This window comes from Panthera leo, chromosome B1, assembly GCF_018350215.1.
Source record: "Panthera leo isolate Ple1 chromosome B1, P.leo_Ple1_pat1.1, whole genome shotgun sequence".
Classification (NCBI taxonomy): Eukaryota; Metazoa; Chordata; class Mammalia; order Carnivora; family Felidae; genus Panthera; species Panthera leo.
This window is the reverse complement of record NC_056682.1, coordinates 116,938,088-116,958,920: the sequence shown is the minus strand read 5'-3', so window position 1 is coordinate 116,958,920 and position 20,833 is coordinate 116,938,088. Positions and strand designations below refer to the sequence as shown.

Below are 20,833 nucleotides of genomic sequence, written 5' to 3'. Positions count from 1 at the left end.
AGATGCTGGGGATACAGTATTGAACCAAAGAGCTCCCGTGGAGGTTAGAATATTAAGGGTTCTTTTTAGCCTTAAAACTATGAATGTGGCCTGCAAGAGAAGCAGTGTAACCACTTGAAGGATGACTAAGCTAGAGGTATCTATTACAAATGAGATTTAAAATAATGACTGAGAAAAATGTGCTGCTTTCCTTTTTACAGTAAGATACTAAGTATTTTGTTGTAAATTTACACAAATTGTATAGCCTATATGCAATCTTGCTGACCAAAACAAGCAGACATGACATTAGAAGAAAAGATCAGCAATACCAAAAATGCTGTGGATGACAAATCAAACTGCATTTAAAAATAATAAAAAGATGTACTGATACGTAATCGCGCAAAATAACTGATTACATAAAAAGATACAGAAACAGAAAATTACCTGCACATAATAAGAAGACATATAAAGATGAAATTTACAAGGCCAGAGATATGGAACTTTTTAGTAAAGAGAAAATGATTTTCTTCAAGGCAGACAAAGGCACACACTCATGAGAATCCCCAAAGACAGTGTCCAGGATACAGATCTGTCAAGGCCTTTCATTTTCAAGCAAGGTAGTCAAGAAAAAAAAGAGAAAATTTAATTTAAAGAGATAAGAATGACAATGATTTTGAACCACAACCTCCAGAGTCTATAGAAGAAAACTGACATTGAAGTAAATCTATATACAAAACTATATATATAGCTACCCATATATAGATCAGGTACACCTTCCTCTAGAAAAGTAAAATGAAACAATTTTAAGACCTAAACAATTTGGAAGAACAAATCTATATAAATATTATATATATATATATAATATAGGTTTATATGTTATTTATATATATATAAATACATATTTATAAATAATATATATTTATATATTATTTTTATATACTTATATATAATATATATTTATATAAATTATATATATATAATATATATTTATATAAATTATATATATATAATATATATTTATATAAATTATATATATATTCATATTCATTCATTCATATATATAAATATATATATATATATATATATATATATATATATATATATATATATTCATTCATTCAGTAAGCATGTTTAAATCACCAGTGGCAAGTCCTGACACTAAGTGCCATGATACAAACTCAATTTACAGCATAAAAAGATAATAACACACTCCAGGTGCTACACAGAGGTGTGTACAGCAGTGATGTGAGGGTACAGGTAATCTTGCCCAAAACAAATAACAACTCTTTGTAGAGGTAGCATCTAAACTGCTCCTTGAAGAATGAGCAGGCATTCATGGAGGAAAAACAGGAGACGGGAGGAAACAGAACATGAGGCTGGAAAAGTAGGTCTAGACATATTAATACATAGAAGAGTAGGATTGGATTCTATGATCAAAGGGAGCCACGAGAAGTTTTTGAGCAAAAAATGACAATCACATTTGTATCTTTCAAATATAATTCTGACAGTACCACAAAGATTTTATTAAACAAGAAAGGAGTTGCAATATAAAACAACTGAGTAAATAAATGACAAGTAACTGAATCAAGTAAGTGAAACTGAATTAATTATTAAATTAAAAACTAAATTTAAAAAACCCAGATGCTCTAGAAGAGCATCTGAGAATCAGTCAAAATTTGAAAAATTTAGATGGGTCAGAATAGATAATGGTTAATGAAAAAAAATAAACTGGCAAAATGAATAGTACATTTCTGATTTCTTAAAAATAAGGTAAATAAGCCACGGCTGAAGAAAGAGCAAGAGGGGCTGAAGAGTAAAACTCAAATGGCAAAAACCTTTATTTCTCCTGCAACACACTGGAAAGTGACTTTAGGGGAGAGCAGAAATAATGAACTTCTCTGTGTTAAAAGAATGTGTAGCTTTCAGAGTAAATATTAAGCAATGGGAAAAAAAACCCCAAAATAACAACCAAACCTCTTGTGAAGAAGAGGATTACTCAGAGTATCAATTATAGAATTTAATAAATGCAGGGATCTTGGAAGCAGAAGAGTAGCACTAGATTTGAAAACAACAAACATCTGTTGGTTTTAAAATATTAGTCAACAATTTGCTCCAAGAGGTATTCACTGAGTGGCTAGCACATGTCAGGCATTAGGAATAGAAAGATGAATAAGGTATCCTTCTTCATGTGCTTTTGAGGAAGCTACGTGCTAGAGGAGGAGACAAATTAATAAACCACGCAGTTAAGAACTGGTAAGCGTAATAACAAAAGGACACAGGGAAGCAAGGAATGCACAGTATAATGGCAGCTTGGCTACGAGGGAAAGCTTCCCAGAGAAAGTGAAGTCAAAACTAAATCTTAAAAAGATGAGGAAGTTAGCTAGTTCAAGAAATGAGAAGATAATCATGGCAAAGGTAACAGCATGAGGAATGGCCTAGAGGTCAACCAGAGCATGGTGTCTGTGGAGTGACAAGTGGTTCTAAGTTGTTGGAACATGAAAGTAAGAGGCAAGAAGTGATAGAAAATGAGGCCAGACAGAGAGCAGGGACCAAATCCTAGACTAGGCCTTGTTTGCTCTTCTATGAGAAGTTGAGACTTTATGCTTTTTAAGCAGAGAGGCTTATCAGAAGCACCTAGGTAGGGAGATTTAAAACATTCAGATTCCTAGACACTACTCATCAGAGACCCTAATTTACTAGGTTTAAAGGAGATGAATGCATCTGAATTTTCCAAGTTTTCCTAGTTAATTATTACGCACTATATAGTGACAGAAATGCTGGGATAACAAAATGTGGGCCTACACTCAACTGAGTAGGGAAAATAGGCTGAAAAAGACAGGGGGAGCTTGCTAATCAGTAACAGTGTACATTTTAAGGAATTAAGAGGAAGAAGCAACTCATTAAGACAGGACATAAAAGCTACTATGAATACATTTTTACAATCAAGTGGTGATAAAAATAAGAAAAAAAATGGCCAAAATAAATTAAAATTTGAAGATTTTAACTTTAAATTACCTACATGAATAAAATTTATACCCAGAAATGTACACCCTGAAAATTTTTAAGCTAAAAGAAGATTTATTTTGTTGTATTCTCTGAAAAGACAGAAGTAGAATATAGCTGGCAAGAACATTAAGCCTGGTATCTGGCTTAAATGATGGCTCTCCCACTCAGCGTGACCTTAGATCACTTAATCTCTACGTGGTTTCAATCTCATCATGTATAAAATGGAGACAATGATACACATCTTACAGGATCCTTGTATTAGGTAACACATACTAAACACTTCGAACTTGCAAAATAGTACAAAGTTCAATAAATGTCAACTCCTGTTGTTAACGTAATCCTTATCATCACCTAGGAGGCTACAGCAAAATGACTCCAGAGAGTAGAAATAAAATTACCCTCAGAGAAAAGGTAATTAGTCTCAGCACAGAAGGAATGACATCAAGCTACAGAAAAACTAACCAGAGGTAATCTCTACCTGTGTAGCTGAGGAACCTGGAAAACACACAGGCCCTTAAAGGACTGCAAAAACTTTTCCAAAAGTACCATGAGGAAGAAGATGAAAGCAAACAGTGAGCAAATACTTCTTCGGACAGTGAGAGACCCTTTTTACAGGAGCTCACCACATGAATGTCTGACTTAGAATATCATAAAGAATAGCTCAGTCTACTAATTACTAGGATAGTCACGACTAGAAGACATTCACTTATACCCAGTTTTGTTAATAAATTGTACTACTTAAATTAGAAATAATCACTTGATTTTAAGACTCTGCTAAAAAAAAAAGGAGTGATCTGCCTAAGTGGTTAAGAAGAAAGAAAGGAGAAAATCAAGGAGATGACAATGTTACTCGAGCTTACAAAGAAACACAGCCTGAAGGTTAATGCCTAAGCATTTGTGTCATAGGCAAGATGAGTCTCTTGATGACATAGATAAAATATATCTTGAGACTAATTCTTTACTCCATGTGATTACTGTATTCTAATGATTTCTTTAATGTCTCTCTTGATTCCCAGACTTCATGCTCCGAAAGGGCAGAGACTCTATTTATTGTAGTCACAGTAATAGTCCTGGAACCAGCACACTCCCTGGTCGCAGATCTTCAAATCAGTGTTTGTTGAGTGAATGGCTTCCCAATTTCTCCTGATTTGGAGAAGGGGACAGTGGAGTTGGGTACTCTACAGAATGACACGTGTGTTTGCTTTCTGTAGTTAGGCTTGCCAAAAGTCAGTTGTTTTTGTTTCTAAACCTGTTTATAAGAGCTGTCTTTATTACTATTTCATAATTTAAGCAGTAATTATGCTTACTGAAAAAGAGGATGTGGAAAGAGAACTGATTCTATGAATACTATGCAGGCCCTAAAAACTAGTAAGGCTAAAAAGCCTCAATAAAGGTGACTCACTATAATAACTTGGTGTCAAAGTAGATGTGGGTAAGAAAACTGTAAAAAGGTTAGAAAAAAGAACCTTAAAAACCTATGAAGGTTTTTAACTGTAAGGAGTTTAAGAATTAGAGGATCTTATCTTGGTTTTCTATTCTATATTACACTAGATTATATATATAATCTATATGGAACTTACATAGAAAAGGTCTTCGCCCTATATCCAAAGATGAGTGAGTACACATTTAAATGTTTTAAAATAAAATGTTTGAGTTACATCTGTTACTGTTGTTTGATTCCCTGTAATCAATCAGCTAGTGACCCAGATCATGATGGATAAAAAGGCTTTGTACTATTTCATCAAGAAATGATGTGGTGTTTACACATAAACAACCATGTCTGCACATTGAAAAATCGCTATTTATTCCCTCTTTGCACATATCACAATGTATTATAATTAAATGCCTGTTTACTCAACAATATCCCCCACTAAACTATAAACCTTTTGGGAAAAGGGGCCATGTCAATTCCCAGTTTCATGGTGTCCACCCAGCACTTGGTAATGCTTTCCATATTGGTGTTTCATGAGTATTCTTTAAATGAAAAAAAATTGTAATTCTCTTTTTAAAAAAATCAAATTGAATAGCATTATATGGATGTTTAGTATCAATTAATAATAAAATAACATTACATAGAAAAGACAAATCCTTACCAATTTATAGCCCCTCCATCACACTTCTTCATAAGCAATGCTTTCCAACATTCATGAGTAGATTTAATAACTTCAAGAGCAAAGGCCTAATTCCAAACCAAAAACAGATATAAAGATCACATCACCATACTAACATGGAACTATTATCACTATGACAGCTAATTTCTAAGAACGTGAGCTCTGGAGTCAAGCAAACCTGAATATAAATACTGGCATCCTTATTCACCAGCTGTGTGACTTTTGAGCAAGTTACTTAATCTCACTAAGTCTTAACTTCTTCATTTATAAATGGAAGGTAATAGAGATATTGTAATTTAGGGTTGGCAAACTAGGGCCTATGGGCCAAATTTAGCTCACGAAAACACCATTTTTATAAATGAAGGTGTTTTTTTTTTAAAATGTTTACTTCTGAGACAGAGAAGGAGGGAGGGAAGGAGGGAGGGAGAAAGAGAGAAAGAGAGAGAGAGAGAGCATGCGCAAGTGAGCGAGTGCGGGGAGGGGCAGAAAGAGAGGAAGACACAGAATCCAAAGCAGGCTCCAGGTTCTGAGCTGTCTACACAGATCCTGACATGGGACTCGAACTCACGAACAGCAAGATCATGACCTGAGCTGAAGTCGGAAGCTTAACCGACTGAGCCACCCAGGCGCCCCTGTAAATGAAGTTTTATTGAACACAATCATTCATCTGTGCGTGGTTTAAGACTGCCTTAGCACCACAATGGCAGAGGTTAAGAACTTGTGACAAAGACCATATGGCCTACAAAGTCAAGATGCCACACCTAATCCAAAAGGCCTAGCTATTGAAAGGATAAATAAATTGTATGCAAAGTGCTTAGTCTAGTCCCTTGCTTATAAGGTAACCATACACCTATTAACTTCATCATCATCAAAACTATAGTCTAACTGCATAAACATGTTCTAAAGAACATCCACTGTCTAGAGGTGGTAAACCTCCTTAACATTTTCAATTATTTTTTTCTTAGTATAAACTTAAATGGTGTCCGAAAATGCAAAACCAATGAAACACACACACCTCTTGCTAGATATCTATCTAGCAAAACCATCTAAAGGAACACTTGTTCTGTTATTCCAAAGCAGCAAATTCTTTTGATTTTTTTCTCCTTGCTATTTTTTCTTAAGGAGAGTCCTTAGATATTAACTAATTTTACTAGCTATTTTCTCCTTCAATTACAACTAAACATATTACAGTAAGAAATGAAGAAATTAAAGAATCTTTGGAACCAAGATGTAATAATAATGAGAAATCTTCTGAAAAAGAAAAAAAAAGTTTTCTCAGGTCTATTGTCATGTGACATGAAGGAGAATGGCTAAATGAGGTGATATGGGGAGTCCCCTTTAACATATGGTACAAAAAAGCCAATTTGTTGTCAGGATAACACAAGGAAAGATTTTTAACCAAATCATTTGGGTAATTATGATTATTTAGAATCACTTTTCCAGCACTTGCTTAAAGGAGTCAGAAGGAAAAATCTAGATAGCACAGGAGTCACCTTTTCAAACATGTTAAGGAGATGCAACTTAATTTTCCTGAGTTAGGCACTACATTTTAAACAGAAGTGGTAAAAAGCAATGCCTAAAAATGATTATTTTCTGAAACCAGGTTTATAAATAATCTAGTCTTCATTCAGAAAAGAATTAACATTTATCAAAGTCAAGCAAAAAAACAAAAACAAACAAAATAAAAACCACCCAAACCATACTCTGAGGCAATAAGGAGCCATAAAAAGTTCAAACAAATTATAACATATTATAACAGATTTTTAGAGGAAAAAGACAAAAATTAATTTATCTTATAAATCTTAAATATTTATTTTTAAGAGTATTTAATTGAAAATAATAGTTTTATATCTACATTTAATAAGTCTTAGACAAAGCCCTCAAGATGTTAAGGGTTCTTTCGACGTGCCTTTTAAAAAATACTAGGTTAAGCAATAAATTCTTATATAACAAGATATTTATTATAATTTGTAAGTTTCCATTAACATGGCTTACCTTACTTACAAAACATGTTTTACTTATTAGTATCCACTTAACTGTTGGTGTGTACTGTGTGTAATTTATATGGTGGTAAAAACTTTATTTTTTTTTAATTTTTTTTAATGTTCTTTATTTATTTTTGAGACAGAGAGAGACAGAGCATGAGCAGCGGAGGGGCAGAGAGAGGGAGAGTCACAGAATCTGAAGCAGGCTCCAGGCTCTGAGCTGTCAGCACAAAGCCCGACGTGGGGCTCAAACTCACGGAGTGTGAGATCATGACCGGAGCTGAAGTCGGATGCTCAACTGACTGAGCCACCCAGGCGTCCCAATGGTGGTAAAAACTTAAAAAAAAATATATTCCATGCCTTAGACTTAACATCCTTAGCCTATTTTCTCCATTTGTATCACATGAGAGACACTTCATGGTAACTTTGTGGTATTCCAACAGAAAAACTCTATTACAGTAGGATAATTTAAGTGCTTTCTTAACTGTTAAACAGCTTAAGTCAGTCATGGTAGAATGAACACTTAGAAGAGAAGCCTCTTGGGATTTACATTAATGGTAAGTTAACTTTCTCCTCTCCAAAACAGTAAATGGAAGGTGGTTTGTCATACGTAATATGCAGACTGAGACTGATCATGGAAACCCTTCATTTTCTGAGATGAAGGAGATATCAACAGATAAAGAGATGAATCCAGATATTTATCAAGACTTACTGCTTCACTTAGACACCTCCTGAAAAAAATCCTTTAAAATAAATTTGACAAAATAATGTCCTTAAGTATTCGAGTCAGTATAAAGCATTATCATGTTATATACAAATATTCACATAAGAAACCCCCAAAGGTGAAAGAAGTATTGTACAAGTATCACAAGGCATATTTTAAAATAAAGATTATCATCTTCACCTTGTTTCTGAATTCTCCATTAAAAGCAAACTGGTTTTCTGGTTTTCCTTCTGGCACCTTATAAAATCTGAGCCAATTAAGCGTAGCTTCCAAGTAACCTGGTTTGTACTTCTTAACATCATCAATATCTGCAAGTGAAGAAACAAAATACTTTGTTAAAAACTGAAATTCATTCCTATTAGTGGTAGAGCACTGGACTGAGGGAGTCCACCTTTGTTGCTAGCTAGCAGCATAATCATCATGTATCAAACCGCCTCTGGACTTGAGGGTTTCTTTCATATGTAAAACACTACTCCTTCATTCTACAAACATTTCTTAAGACCTCCAGATGCTATGTTAGGTACAGGGTATAAGGAGATGAAGACAACAAAGTTATTTTCCTCAAGGAGCTCAGAGATTCCAATTAAAGGAAACAGACAACAAATAGCAATGAAGTGAGATTAAGTGAGATATACTTAAGGATTGACGTCATTCTGTGAGCAATGGAGAGTTTAGAGTAAGGTAAGTTACATCAGGATCTGTGTTTTAGAAATATTAAGCTAAAGGAATACGGAAGATAAAGAGAGGGCAGTCCCCAGAAGAAAACATACTAAAGTCACATGAGAAGGGTTTCACACACACACACACACACACACACACACACACACACACCAAATACTGAGTTTTGTTTTGTTTTTTTGAGAGAGCGCAAGCGGGGGAGAAGGGCAGAGGGAGGAGAGAATCTTCAGTAGGTTCCACACTTAGAGTGGAGCCCAACGTGGGGCTCAGTCTCACAAAAGTGAGATCATAACCTGAGCCAAAATAAAGAGGCAGACCCTTAACCAACTGAGCCCCCAGATGCTCCAGTAAGTTTCCCATTATGTGTCAGGCATTGTTCTAAGCAGTGAAATATAACAGTAAACAGAAATAAGCCCTTTCTCTCACAGTTTATACAATAGGAAGAAACAGACAACAAATAAAGAATATACAAAGGTAAGTGGTGAAAAGTCTGATGAAAAATAAAGTAGAATATGAAAGAGAATGCAAACAGGGCAATTTTAAACAAAGTGATATCTAGATGGTTCAGTTTTTACATTCATTTTCTATAATGATTTTCAGAATTTATTTTCAGTTCTACTGAAAACAGCTTAAAAATTGGAATGATAAGAAAAGATTAACATGGGCCCTGCACAAGGATGTGACACAAATTCGTGAAGCATTCTATATTTAAAAAACAAACAAACAAACTTAACCATCACATTCTGAGCATATTTAGTATATTCATTTAAATATAACTGAAAACAGTACCATATTAATAACAGACTCCCCCCCAAAAGAGGTCTCCAAGAAATGTATCCGTTCCAATAAATACCAATTCAAAAAATATGGGAAATAACTAAATGAAAGAAGTCTTTACTCACCACCAGACTGTGACTTACGGGAAACAATATAAAATGACATGGTAGCACTCGAGAAATTAGAAAGGTATAACTAAAAGTAGAAGATGACACCATGCATTCGGATAATTTAAAGATCACTTAGTTTCAGACTAGCTCATCCAACCTTGTGGGAATCCCCAAGCACTAGGCATGATAGGGAAAAGTAAGCATTTTGCAGGCATGAGGTAGACAGGACGCCTGCCTTTTGCCTGTTCTGAAAAGGTTTGGTAAGAGTTACATATGCCTCCAGAAGCCAGATGTTTTGCTTAAGTGAAGTAAGTGTGGTAAGGCATGTAAAAATGGCAGAAACCATGGCAAACAAAAGACTGCGTATATTGCCTAAGGCATTCAAATTTAAAATTTTATAACACGTCAATGGGCCACACATCTATCTAGGGTAATTCTGGGACAAACAGCAGAAATATTGTAACTAAGGGAACAAATAATCACTTGAAACTGAACACAGGGCACACCTGCTCTATTAATCACAGTAAATACATATTTATTAAGTGGTGTAAGATGTTTAGGGTAACGAAGTCTAAAGATTAAGATATTTTTAGTAGTATACATTGTATCCTGAGTCATAGAGTTCTTTGTCATGCCCAAAATAGAACACTCAATACTTATTTCACCTAATGCACATTGATTCCTCTTTAAATTCTGACTTTCTACTTATCTAATTAAAAGTGCTTCTTTCTAAAGTGAGCTTTCTATTGATCATTTTCCTACATTCTATATTTTTGCAAAATCTCTCCTAAATTAACTACTACTACTGAGTTCTTCCAATGCATTGTCTTCTTAAAGGGAAAGGAAATCTTTTAGTTCACTGAAGGTGAACAACCAGAAATGTAATTTAATCAATGTCCAAAATAAATCATTTTCTATTACTTAAATTTGATTTATGACTTTATCATTGTACCTTACCAAATCTACCGTTCTCTGTCCCAATGCATAGACTTTTTTGTTTTTTTTTTTTAAGGTAAATGTTTTTAACTCAGTGACTTTAAAGGAAAAGCTTAAGGAGAAGCCAGTATCTATCTTGGCTTAGGTGGCTTTCTCTTCAGATATTATGAAGCGAACTTGGTAAAGACACCAATAACAAAAACCCCAACAATTTAATAACGCCCAATAAAACTCTGCAGACATAAGCGAAATGTTTCTATTCTCAATTAGAACCTGGAATAAAAGCTGTATTCTCTCTCTCTCTCTCTCTCTCTCTCTCTCTCTCTTTCTCTCTCTCTCTCTCTCTCTCTCACACACACACACACACACACACACACAAATCAAAATGAGCAACATTCAGAAAATCTATCAACAGCAAATACCTCAAGCCAAAAATCTTATATCAATACCAATAGTCAATTCAATTACTCTTCTGAAAATATGAAAAATTACACCTATAATCTAGAAACTGATTTACAGTCTATAAAAAACTCAGTTGTTCTTTATAAAACTGAGAAGAGTAAGTATATTCATATTAAACATAAGAAAACTACAACTAAGAAAATGTACAAGATTTCCCAAAATTTATCCAACACATTCATGGTAGAATTAATATTATAAATATAAGTCTTCCATGAATTCTTTTCTTCTATACTGTACAGCTATATTGTCACTGGTTTTATTTATATTAAAAGAAAAGGAAGCAAACCCTGAGAAACTTAACAACAGAAAACAAACTGAGGGTTGTTGGAGGGGAGATGAGTGGGAGATGGGCTAAATGGGTGATGGATATTTTTTTTTTAATTTTTTAACATTTATTCATTTTTGAGAGACAAAGTGCAAACAGAAGAGGGTCGGAGAGAGAGGGAGACACAGAATCTGAAGCAGGCTCCAGGCTCCAAGCTGTCAGCAAAGAGCCCGATGCGGGGCTCGAACGCACAAACCACGAGATCATGACCTGAGCAGAAGTCGGAAGCCTAACCGACTGAGCCACCCAGGCACCCCTGGGTGATGGATATTAAGGGGGACACTTGTGATGAGTACTTCGTGTTATATGTAAGTGATGAATCACTAAATTCAATTCCTGAAACCAATTTTACCATATATGTTAACTAGACTCTAAATAAAAATTTGAAATGTATTAAATAAGTAAATAAATGAATGAATGAATGAATGAAAGTGTAGATGTATTTTTTAGTTTTCTTTTTTTTTAATTTTTTTAATGTTTATTTATTTTTGAGAGAGAGACGGCAGGGAGGGGGGAGGGAAGGACAGAGAGACATGGAGACAGAGAATTGGAAGCAAGCTCCAGGCTCTGAGCTGTTGCACAGAGCCCTATGCAGGTCTCCAACCCACAAACCGTGAGATCATGACCTGAGCCAAAGTCGGAGGCTCAACTGACTGAGCCACCCAGGTGCCCCTTTAGTTTTCCTTTATTGTGGTAAAATATACATAAGGTAAAACTTGCCGTTTAATGTACAATTCAGTGGCATTAAGTACATCCACAATATTGTATAACCATTACTATTCTCCATTTCCAGATTCCATTTTCATTAGATATATTTTTTTAGAATATATTAAGAAAAGGAATTCTCTAGTAATGATTTATACCCATTCTTGGAATTAACTTCTTATGGAAGTTTCTACTATAGTTATACAATGCATTTTCTTTTAATATTTATTTATTTGAACGAGAGAGCACATGCACGCAGGTGCACGTGAGTGGGGGAGGGGCAGAGAGCAAGAATCCCTGATAGCGAGAAGCCCTACACCAGGCCTGAAGTCAGGAACCTGAGTTCATGACGTAAGTCAAAACCAAGAAGAGTCAAACACTTAACCAACAGAGCCACCCAGGTGCCCCACAGTGTATTTTCAAGATGAACTAACCCAACAATAAAATCAGAATAATCTAAAAGAGTTCTATTATATAGTCAATTAATTTATTTCAGTTTGTTTTTAACTACAAATCAAGCTCTTTTAAAAAACTGAGATCTACCGTATCAACTCCCTGAATGATTAACAAAGACTTTCCACTTCCGTAAAATATTTTAACTGCTGTCCATAGTGGTCTGTATGTTGAGTCTGGCAGAAAACTCTGGAAAGAAGTCCACACTTTGCTTCTACCAGTTAAGTTTTAGCTTTATCATGAATCAGGTATGTTTATTCCCAAAGCACTTATGCCAACCGTATCGGTGGTTGTAATTATGAGATTTATAAAATATTATATAAGGCAATGATTTTACCAGTATAAAAAAATTATTTCTATAAAACTGACTTGAATGTTTTGAAAGAATTCAATAAAACAGTTTGCTAAACATATCTGCTGTCAAATTAGGCCTGAGTAAAAAAATAGTTAAAGATGAGGAAAAAAAAACATACAAATCTACAATTATGCATGTAGATTGCTCTGCATAGTGAGGAAAGAGGATTTTAGATATGAAAGGTCAGGGACAGCCTCTGATAAAACTTTAGTAAATTGTTATTTTTTTAATGTTTGTTTACTTATTTTGAGAGAGAGAGAGAGAGAGAGAGAGAGAGAGAGAGAGAGAGAGAACACAAGCAGGGACAGAGGCAGAGAGAGAGGGAGAGAAAACCCCAACCAGGCTCCATGCTCATTGTGGAGCCCAATGCAGGGCTCGATCTCACAACTGTGAAATCATGACCTGAGCGCAAATCAAGAGAAGGATGCTTAACCGATTGAGCCACCCAGGCACCCCAAGTTTTAGTAAATTCTGGGATGAAGTGTGGGAGCAACTCATTCAAATATCTAGAAGAGGAGAAGTCCTGGGAAGAAGATAGGAAGTGCCAATAATCTGAGGTATGATTGTGCTTAAAATGGTTAAGGAAGACAGTAAGAAAGCCCTGTGTTTAGAGCAGAGTGAAGAAAGACTGTTAGGAGATGAGATTAGAGAAGCAAGCAGCCACAGGCCAGTCACAAGGGACTCTAAGGGCCATCCTTTTACTTTGAGATAAGAAGCCATTAGAGGGTTCTGGACCAAACAGTACAGATTAGGAAGATTGCTCTTTCTGCTGTGTAGGGAAAAGATCATAAAGGAAGAAGTGGAGTCAGGAAATCCAGTCTTTGTAGATGAAATACAATGAGGGCCAAGATAAATGGTAGCTGTATGGAGGTAGTGACAAATGGTCAATTTTGGATATTTTTAGAAAGCAGAACTAAAAGGAATTACCAAAGAAAAAAGTTAAAAACAAAACCCAGTAAAGATCAGACCTATATAAAATTTAAAGTATCAAAGAATGAAAAAGGAATAGCTGGCAATATTAAGTAACAATTTAAATTATAGTACAATCAATTAAGCAGTCACCTAAATATTTATCACTGTAGTTTTTTTTTTTAAGTTTCATAAAAAGGTGTCAAATGGCCGACTAATAGTGTACAGCCATTATTTACTTTATAACAAAGTGGTTTCCAAACTTGAAAATTTAATTAGAAAAGATTAAATCGAGTTTCCTTAAGAGAATTTTTATGTTAAAACTGGAGATATAAAATTTATAAACAATCATAGTTCTATATAAATTCACTAGAAAATTTATAATTTCTTTATTAAATATTAGCTTTAAGGAAAAACAGAGAATAATGATAAAATATAATGACAAATTTTAAAGTTCAATTTGGCTTCTCCAAATCTAGTACTCTCCAGTTTAATTTAGTTTTCCTTGACTAATTTTGATTTAGGAATTTACAAAAGCAAAGAAATTAATCTAAAAATATCTTAGTCAAAGCCTATCATTCCATCTCTGTAAACATTAGAGGATCATAATAACACTTTACATTTTTTAAAAGCAATCTTTGTGACTTAGCTTTTCCTTCATCGGAGACAGTGGTATACCTTCCATGTAATTAGGTTTCTTCTCCATATAAACCAATTCATTTGTTTTTAAAACCTAAAAGAATGTCACAAATTGTGATCTATTAAGCAAAAAAGAAAAAGAAAGTGGTTTGTGAATTAAAGTTTCTCCTGTTCTTTTTTAATTAAAGATACACTCTTACAGCAGGGGGAGATTCTAGTCACTTCTATTTTACCCAGACTTCAGAAATAAATGATATAAAAGAGGTGAAAACTCAAACTGGTAAGGTTCATTTTATACATACCGCCCATCAAGAATGAAAAAGAAATACCTAAGGTATGAGATCTTTTTAATCTAGAGATACATTAAAGCACTAATGGGCCTAAAAAATGATTGTGAATTTAAAAAAACCAAAATATCAAGAAATTTTAAGCATGAGAAAATTATGACAACACACTTGGTAAGCAAATACAATAAATCTACAGATTAACAATAAAACATTTTAAATAACTCTCTTGTCTTCCAAGAAAGAACCATACCCAGTCCCTTCAACTTTTTGTATAATTAAAAATAGAATATTGAAAAAAAAAAGAAAAATATACTCTTTTGTTATTTATTTAACAAAAAACTTTTTGGTCCAAAAGAAAATAAAAACTCTAAGAATATTCAGAGAACAATGAAAATAAGAACACTCAAAATTTATAAGAAGAAATTAGGTAAATTAGGAAAAACATCCCATTTGGAATCAGCACTAAGTTCAAATTCCAGTTTTGGAATTCATATACTGCATCACCTTGGGAAAGGACATTATTTTGTATATTTTCTTCCATAAAATGTAGAAAATCTAAGCTGTTGTAAGGATTAAATAAAGCAATATATTAAAAATCATTTAATAAAAATAAGGGATCATTCTTAAGAAATATTAATTGTCATCCCTCCACTCCCCTAAAACCTTTTCCATGGAATGTAGACAAAGTTATATTCACAGGCAAACCTAGGTCCTTACATGCTTTCATCTCTCAAAAATAAATAAATAAACATGAATTAATAATTTAGAAAATTACTGAACATTCTTACATTAATACTGACAGTTATTTTATGTTTAACGTGTATGACTCTACTGAGAAATCAATGCAGCCAGGCACAGATATACACAATATAAAATGCACTAAAAATAACATGAAAGGGATGTGGATATACATGCACACACATACACATGCATACTTAATCCTAACAGTTTTCTATAAACACATCTATTCTTATGGTAAAGATGGGGCCTCAAATGCATTTGTAATTAATTTCTTTTTTTTATTTATTTTTTATTTTTTATTTTATTTTTTTTTAACGTTTATTTATTTTTGAGACAAAGAGAGACAAAGCATGAACGGGGGAGGGGCAGAGAGAGAGGGAGACACAGAATCGGAAGCAGGCTCCGAGCCATCAGCCCAGAGCCCGACGCGGGGCTCGAACTCACGGACCGCGAGATCATGACCTGAGCTGAAGGCGGATGCTCAACCGACTGAGCCACCCAGGCGCCCCTGTAATTAATTTCTTATGACAAATGCATTTACCTTTCTTTCTAGTTCTCATAAAGCGTTTTCACTTCTATTGTGTTTAAATTAAACTTAAATAACCATTTTTTAAAAACATTTGGAACAGAAAGGAAGCAAATACATAAATAAAATTCCTTTATTTCTGAAATGAGACTCACTCAATTCAAGTATATTAACCAAATTATCAATAATTAAAAACAATGCCCAACTTTATGAAGAATTTCTCTTCACAGAAAACAGAAACCTCGGTCAAAGATAAGCACTGATTTCATGTTTCAACATACAGGTTAACCAATACCAAGACAAAGAACATAAAAAGAGAAAACCAAAAATACTCAAAAACAAGATAAGCACCCTGTAGACTCAATATGGGACAAAAATGCCTGTTAGGCAAAAGCAAGATGGCCATATGATTTATTGCACATACTAGAATATTTCTGAGACTCCTAATCAAGAGGAAAAACAGCCAACAGAAATCAATCCTGAGACAACCCATGCAAATGAGGGTTTTAAAGTAGTTGTTACAAATATGTTCAAGGACTTTTAAAAAATATGGTTATGATTCATGAACATGTGGAAATCTCAGTTAAGGAAGAAAAAAAAAGCCTAAAAAACTATCAGAACAAAAGAACCAAATGAGGAAGTAAATGAAAAGTCAGATGGGTTTAATAGCAGCATTTGGATATGGCAAAAAAAAAAAAAAAATCACAGTAGAAAATAAAACAACAGAAATTATCCTGTCTGAAGAACAATAAAGAATAAAGACTGAAAAGACATAAAGAGAGCTTTAGTGAACTGTGAGACAATAAAAAGTGGTTAAAAATATGTATTAGGAGTCTCAAAAGGAAGGTGAGAGAGAATGGGATGAAAAAAAATGGCAAATAATTATGCAAATGTGTAAAAACATGAACGTACAGGTCTACAAAGTTCAGTATATTCTAAGCAGGATAAATATAAAAGAAAGGATACTACTTAGTATATCAGAGAAAAATTGCTGAAAATCAAAAATGAGAAAATCTTTAAAATAGTCTGAGAAAAACAACATATACTCTGGGTAACAACACATTAACTGCTGACTTCTCTTCAGAAACAGTGGAGACCAAAACAAAATGGAACATCTTTGTAAAGATCCCTTTAACTCAAAATTCTATATCCAGTGAAACTATACTTCCAAAAAACAGGTCAGAAAAGACAATATCAGATCAATGAAATGGAGAGAATTCATCACCAGCAGAACTACACTGCAAAAAAATGCTGAAGTCGGGGAGCCTGGGTGGCTTAGTTGGTTGAGGTCTTGATTTTGGCTCAGGTCATGATCCCAGGGTTGTGGGACTGAGCCCCGCATTGGGGCTCAGCACAGAGCCTCCTTAAAATTCTCTCCCTCTGTCTCTCTCTCTAAAAATTTTTAAAAAATAATAAGCTATAAAAAAATGCTAAAGCATTCAAGTTGAAGGTAAAGGACACCAAATGACAACTACAGATCTTCTGTTTCTGTTTTCTGTAATAAAATATATGGGTATGGACAAGGCAAATATGTGGGTAAATGTAAATGAATACGTGTGTGTGCGCGCACGCTTCTCCTAATTTCTTAAAAAAAAATTTTTTTAATGTTTTTATTTATTTTTGACAGAAAGAGAGAGAGAAAGAGAGAGAGAGAGCGAGCATGAGCGGGGGAGGAGCAGAGAGAGAGGAAGACACAGAATCCCAAGCAGGCTCCAGGCTCTGAGCTGTCAGCATAGAGCCCCACGCGGGGCTCGAACTCACGGACTGTGAGATCATGACCTGAGCTGAAGTTGGATGCTTAACCGACTGAGCCACCCAGGTGCCCCACTTCTCGTAATTTCTTTAGAAGACATTTTATTATTTAAGACAATACGAAACAAAAGCACAAAGAATGGATGGAGGTTCTGGGAGCAACGGGCTCTCTCCTACAACTGCGGGTGGAAGCGCAAAGTGACACAGCCACTTTGGTAAACAGTGTCACAGGTTCTCATGGTATTAAGCATACAATTACCATCTGACTCAGTAACCCTATTCCTAGATATATCCCTAAGAGAAATGAAAACCTATGTTCACACAAGAACTTGTATATAACTGTTCACAGCAACTTTATTTGTATCAGCCCGACTGGAAGGAAACCCAAATTTTCATTCAGTACATCAATAAACTGTGGTGTTATCTATACAACGGAACACTATTCAGCAATCAAATGAAACAAAGCATACTGATTACACACAATATGCAGGAATCTCCAAAGCATTACGCAAAGAATAGATATGTACACATAACAGAAATGTACACACGACTCTAAAGAAACAGAATAGCAGTTGTTGAAAAACTCCAGAATTTTAAGTATAAATATTTTCTCCCTCTAAAATAAGCTATTGTAATGGAAAAATTAGTATTAAAAACTTAGACACGAACCTAACATAGAATATAACAAGATCTTCTTAGTAATCTGTAGAAAAAAATTAAAATGCTGTTGTTATCTGGATTATTTCCACCAGGCTACAACACAAAGGGAGGGTAGCATATCATCAGCTGTGGATTTTTTGTTTTTATTTTTAGATAAAAACCAGTAACATAAATGTAATGCCGTATCTCTTTGCTCATATTATTTAAAAGGAAGAAGATACTAGAAAATGGCCACATGCTTGAAATTTTGTCCAAAGGCGGCAAAAAGAAAAAGGAAAAGGTAAAAAAAAAAAAAGAGTTTCCAATTCTATGGGATTTAACCAAAGGAAATAATGCACAAAGCTCTCACTCCAGCACTATAGCTGCTGCTCTCACAGAGCTAAATATGTGCACAACGGGCCTCAAACAAAATCTGTGGGAAGCAAGAACATAACGTTTTTAACGATATCTTACAAGCATTCACAAGAAACAACAGCTCCATTCCACAACACTCATTATATTTTCTGCATCACAAATAGAGGCTCTAGCTCAGAATTAATAGTTTGAATACTTTCAGTTTACTCAGATCTCTAAAAGATTTTGTTTTCCACACTGGTCTGCACATCCATGCTTCATAGTACACAGTCTGATGAACTTAGTAACCCTCATTTTATTGACCTTTCCTTCTCCATTACCCTTTTCTACTAATTCTACTCTTATCAACACCTGTACTAAAAATATACATTAATATCATGAAAAATAATGGAAATTAACACACAACAAATAAGAAATACCAAACAAGGTAATTCTACACAGAGGCCTATTTGAAACCTCCTGGAAAAGACCTTGGTAGATTTTCTTCCCCCAAAATACAAATATTCATTGCCATTTCACAAGAAACTTTATGACCAGTAAAGTGAAAATCATTCGGGTGCCTTAAACACAGCAGAAATTCAAATAATGTTTCTAACCTGATCTTAACTGGAAGCATTTAACAGAATGGCTAAAAACTCAGGTTTGGGGTCAGACAGACAGACCTCCAATGAAGTTCCAGCTCCATCATCTAAGAGCTACCCTAGAAAACTTAAAAATGTGCCATGTCCCCAAGAAATCTACTTAGTAATCCTTTAATTTAAACTGTGTTTCCTTCAGCACTATCTTTGAAGACAATTTATTCAGGTCTTTCCACTTTAAAGGAAAGCTGAAAATAATGAATTAAAAATATTTCCGGGGCACCTGGGTGGCTCGGTCGGTTAAGAGTCTGGCTTGGTTTCTGCTCAGGACGTGATCACACGACATGATCTCAGATTTGTAAGGTTAAACCCCGCATCAGGCTCTGCACTGACAGTGTGGAGCCTGCTTGGAATTCTCTCTCCCTCTCTCTCTTTGCTCCTTCCTCTCATTCTCTCTCAAAATAAATAAACATTTAAAGCAAAAATAAAAATATTTCCTAGAACAACCAAAATTTATGAGATGGGAAAAATGCTAGGGATCATTTACCGATTAGAGGATAAATTCTGCACCTTTAGAGTTGGGGACAGTAAAGCTTCCAGAGCTTATAAGACTTTCCCAAGGTCAGCTAACTAACAAACACAAGAGAGGATTTTAGAATTTAGGCCTCCCGTACCCTTCACCATACCACAAGAGTATCACTGAAACCTAAAAAACACTGGAAGAGGTCAAGGTTTAAAAAAGAAGCAAAATATTCCCAGTGATGTAATTCTATTCTTAATTATAGTACATTTTACTCAATTTGTCCCTGTTCCTCAAACTACCTCTTCCCACACCCCATCCCTACACACCCATGCCTATTGAAGTACCTATTAGTGAAATCAAAGGAATGAAGATCAAAAAAACCATCCTTTTACTGGGACCTCTAATCATAATTAACTCACTGATGCCTACATTATTTAAGAGCAAAGGGTCAGCACTCCCAGAAAGTAACACTGTCCAAGGCCACAGATACATTCAACTACCCCAGTATTTTTCAGAGGAGTGGTGGGATGCAGTGAACAGCACAGGCTCTGGAGACCAACTGGATTCCAGTGGCTCCATGTATGACTTTAGACAAGTTACTAACCAAGAATCCCCCCTCCCCAGTGCCTCAGTTCCTTAATCTGAAAAAAAGGTAGGGGAGACACTATCACATTTTGCCTGAGCTTATGTAAATAAGCTAAACAGATATCCCAAAAGAAACACTCAGCATAATTACTAAACATGCAGTAGTTGTTACAGAAATGTGAGAGCATTTAGGATGACAGTGATGATATACCAGCCCCCTTCCGGGCCAACGAGCCCGTGCACAGAAAAGCAAACTGAACTCTATTCTCGCTGGTTCTAAAGGAAAACACACATATTTTCCTTTAAGATTTCTATGCTATTCTCTATTTTTTTCTCCCTAAATAACAGTATTAAATTGTGTTTTAAAAAGTAAGGAAATCAAACACCATGTAAATTTCCTTATTTTTAAGATCATAATTGTATGGACACTAGGTGTCCATTCAGCAAATGAAAATTTGAGTCAAAGAGATTTGGTTTTCACATGTTTATAACTGCCTTGAAAGACATTGAAGAACTATACAGTTTTATATGACTTTTAAATTTCTCTAAAAGTAAGCTGAAATTCTACATATATGAAATACAGATAAATTCTGATACTTCTAAGATCAGTACAGTGCTGGCCTTTGAAAAAGTCCCCAAAAGTCCTCATTTTCAATAATTCCCTTTTTACTCA

General features: G+C 34.6%; 1 protein-coding gene and 1 non-coding gene across 3 annotated transcripts in view; one reads left to right on the top strand and one right to left on the bottom strand.

Moving 5' to 3' along the window:
- The window catches only part of PPA2 (inorganic pyrophosphatase 2), an 87,755-nt gene that overhangs the window by 19,817 nt on the left and 47,105 nt on the right, over nt 1-20,833 (bottom strand). Inside the window, exons 8-9 of one of the 2 annotated variants that reach the window (XM_042935776.1) lie at nt 7,986-8,113; nt 5,079-5,164 (exon numbers count right to left, since the gene is read on the bottom strand). In XM_042935776.1, coding sequence (XP_042791710.1) covers nt 5,079-5,164; nt 7,986-8,113 — 214 coding nt within the window. The remainder of the gene's footprint in view (nt 1-5,078; nt 5,165-7,985; nt 8,114-20,833) is intronic. The other variant, XM_042935777.1, reaches the window with a different exon arrangement.
- On the top strand, nt 9,092-9,195 carry LOC122218796. The gene has a single exon (XR_006202124.1). It is a non-coding gene; the product is annotated as a U6 spliceosomal RNA (small nuclear RNA).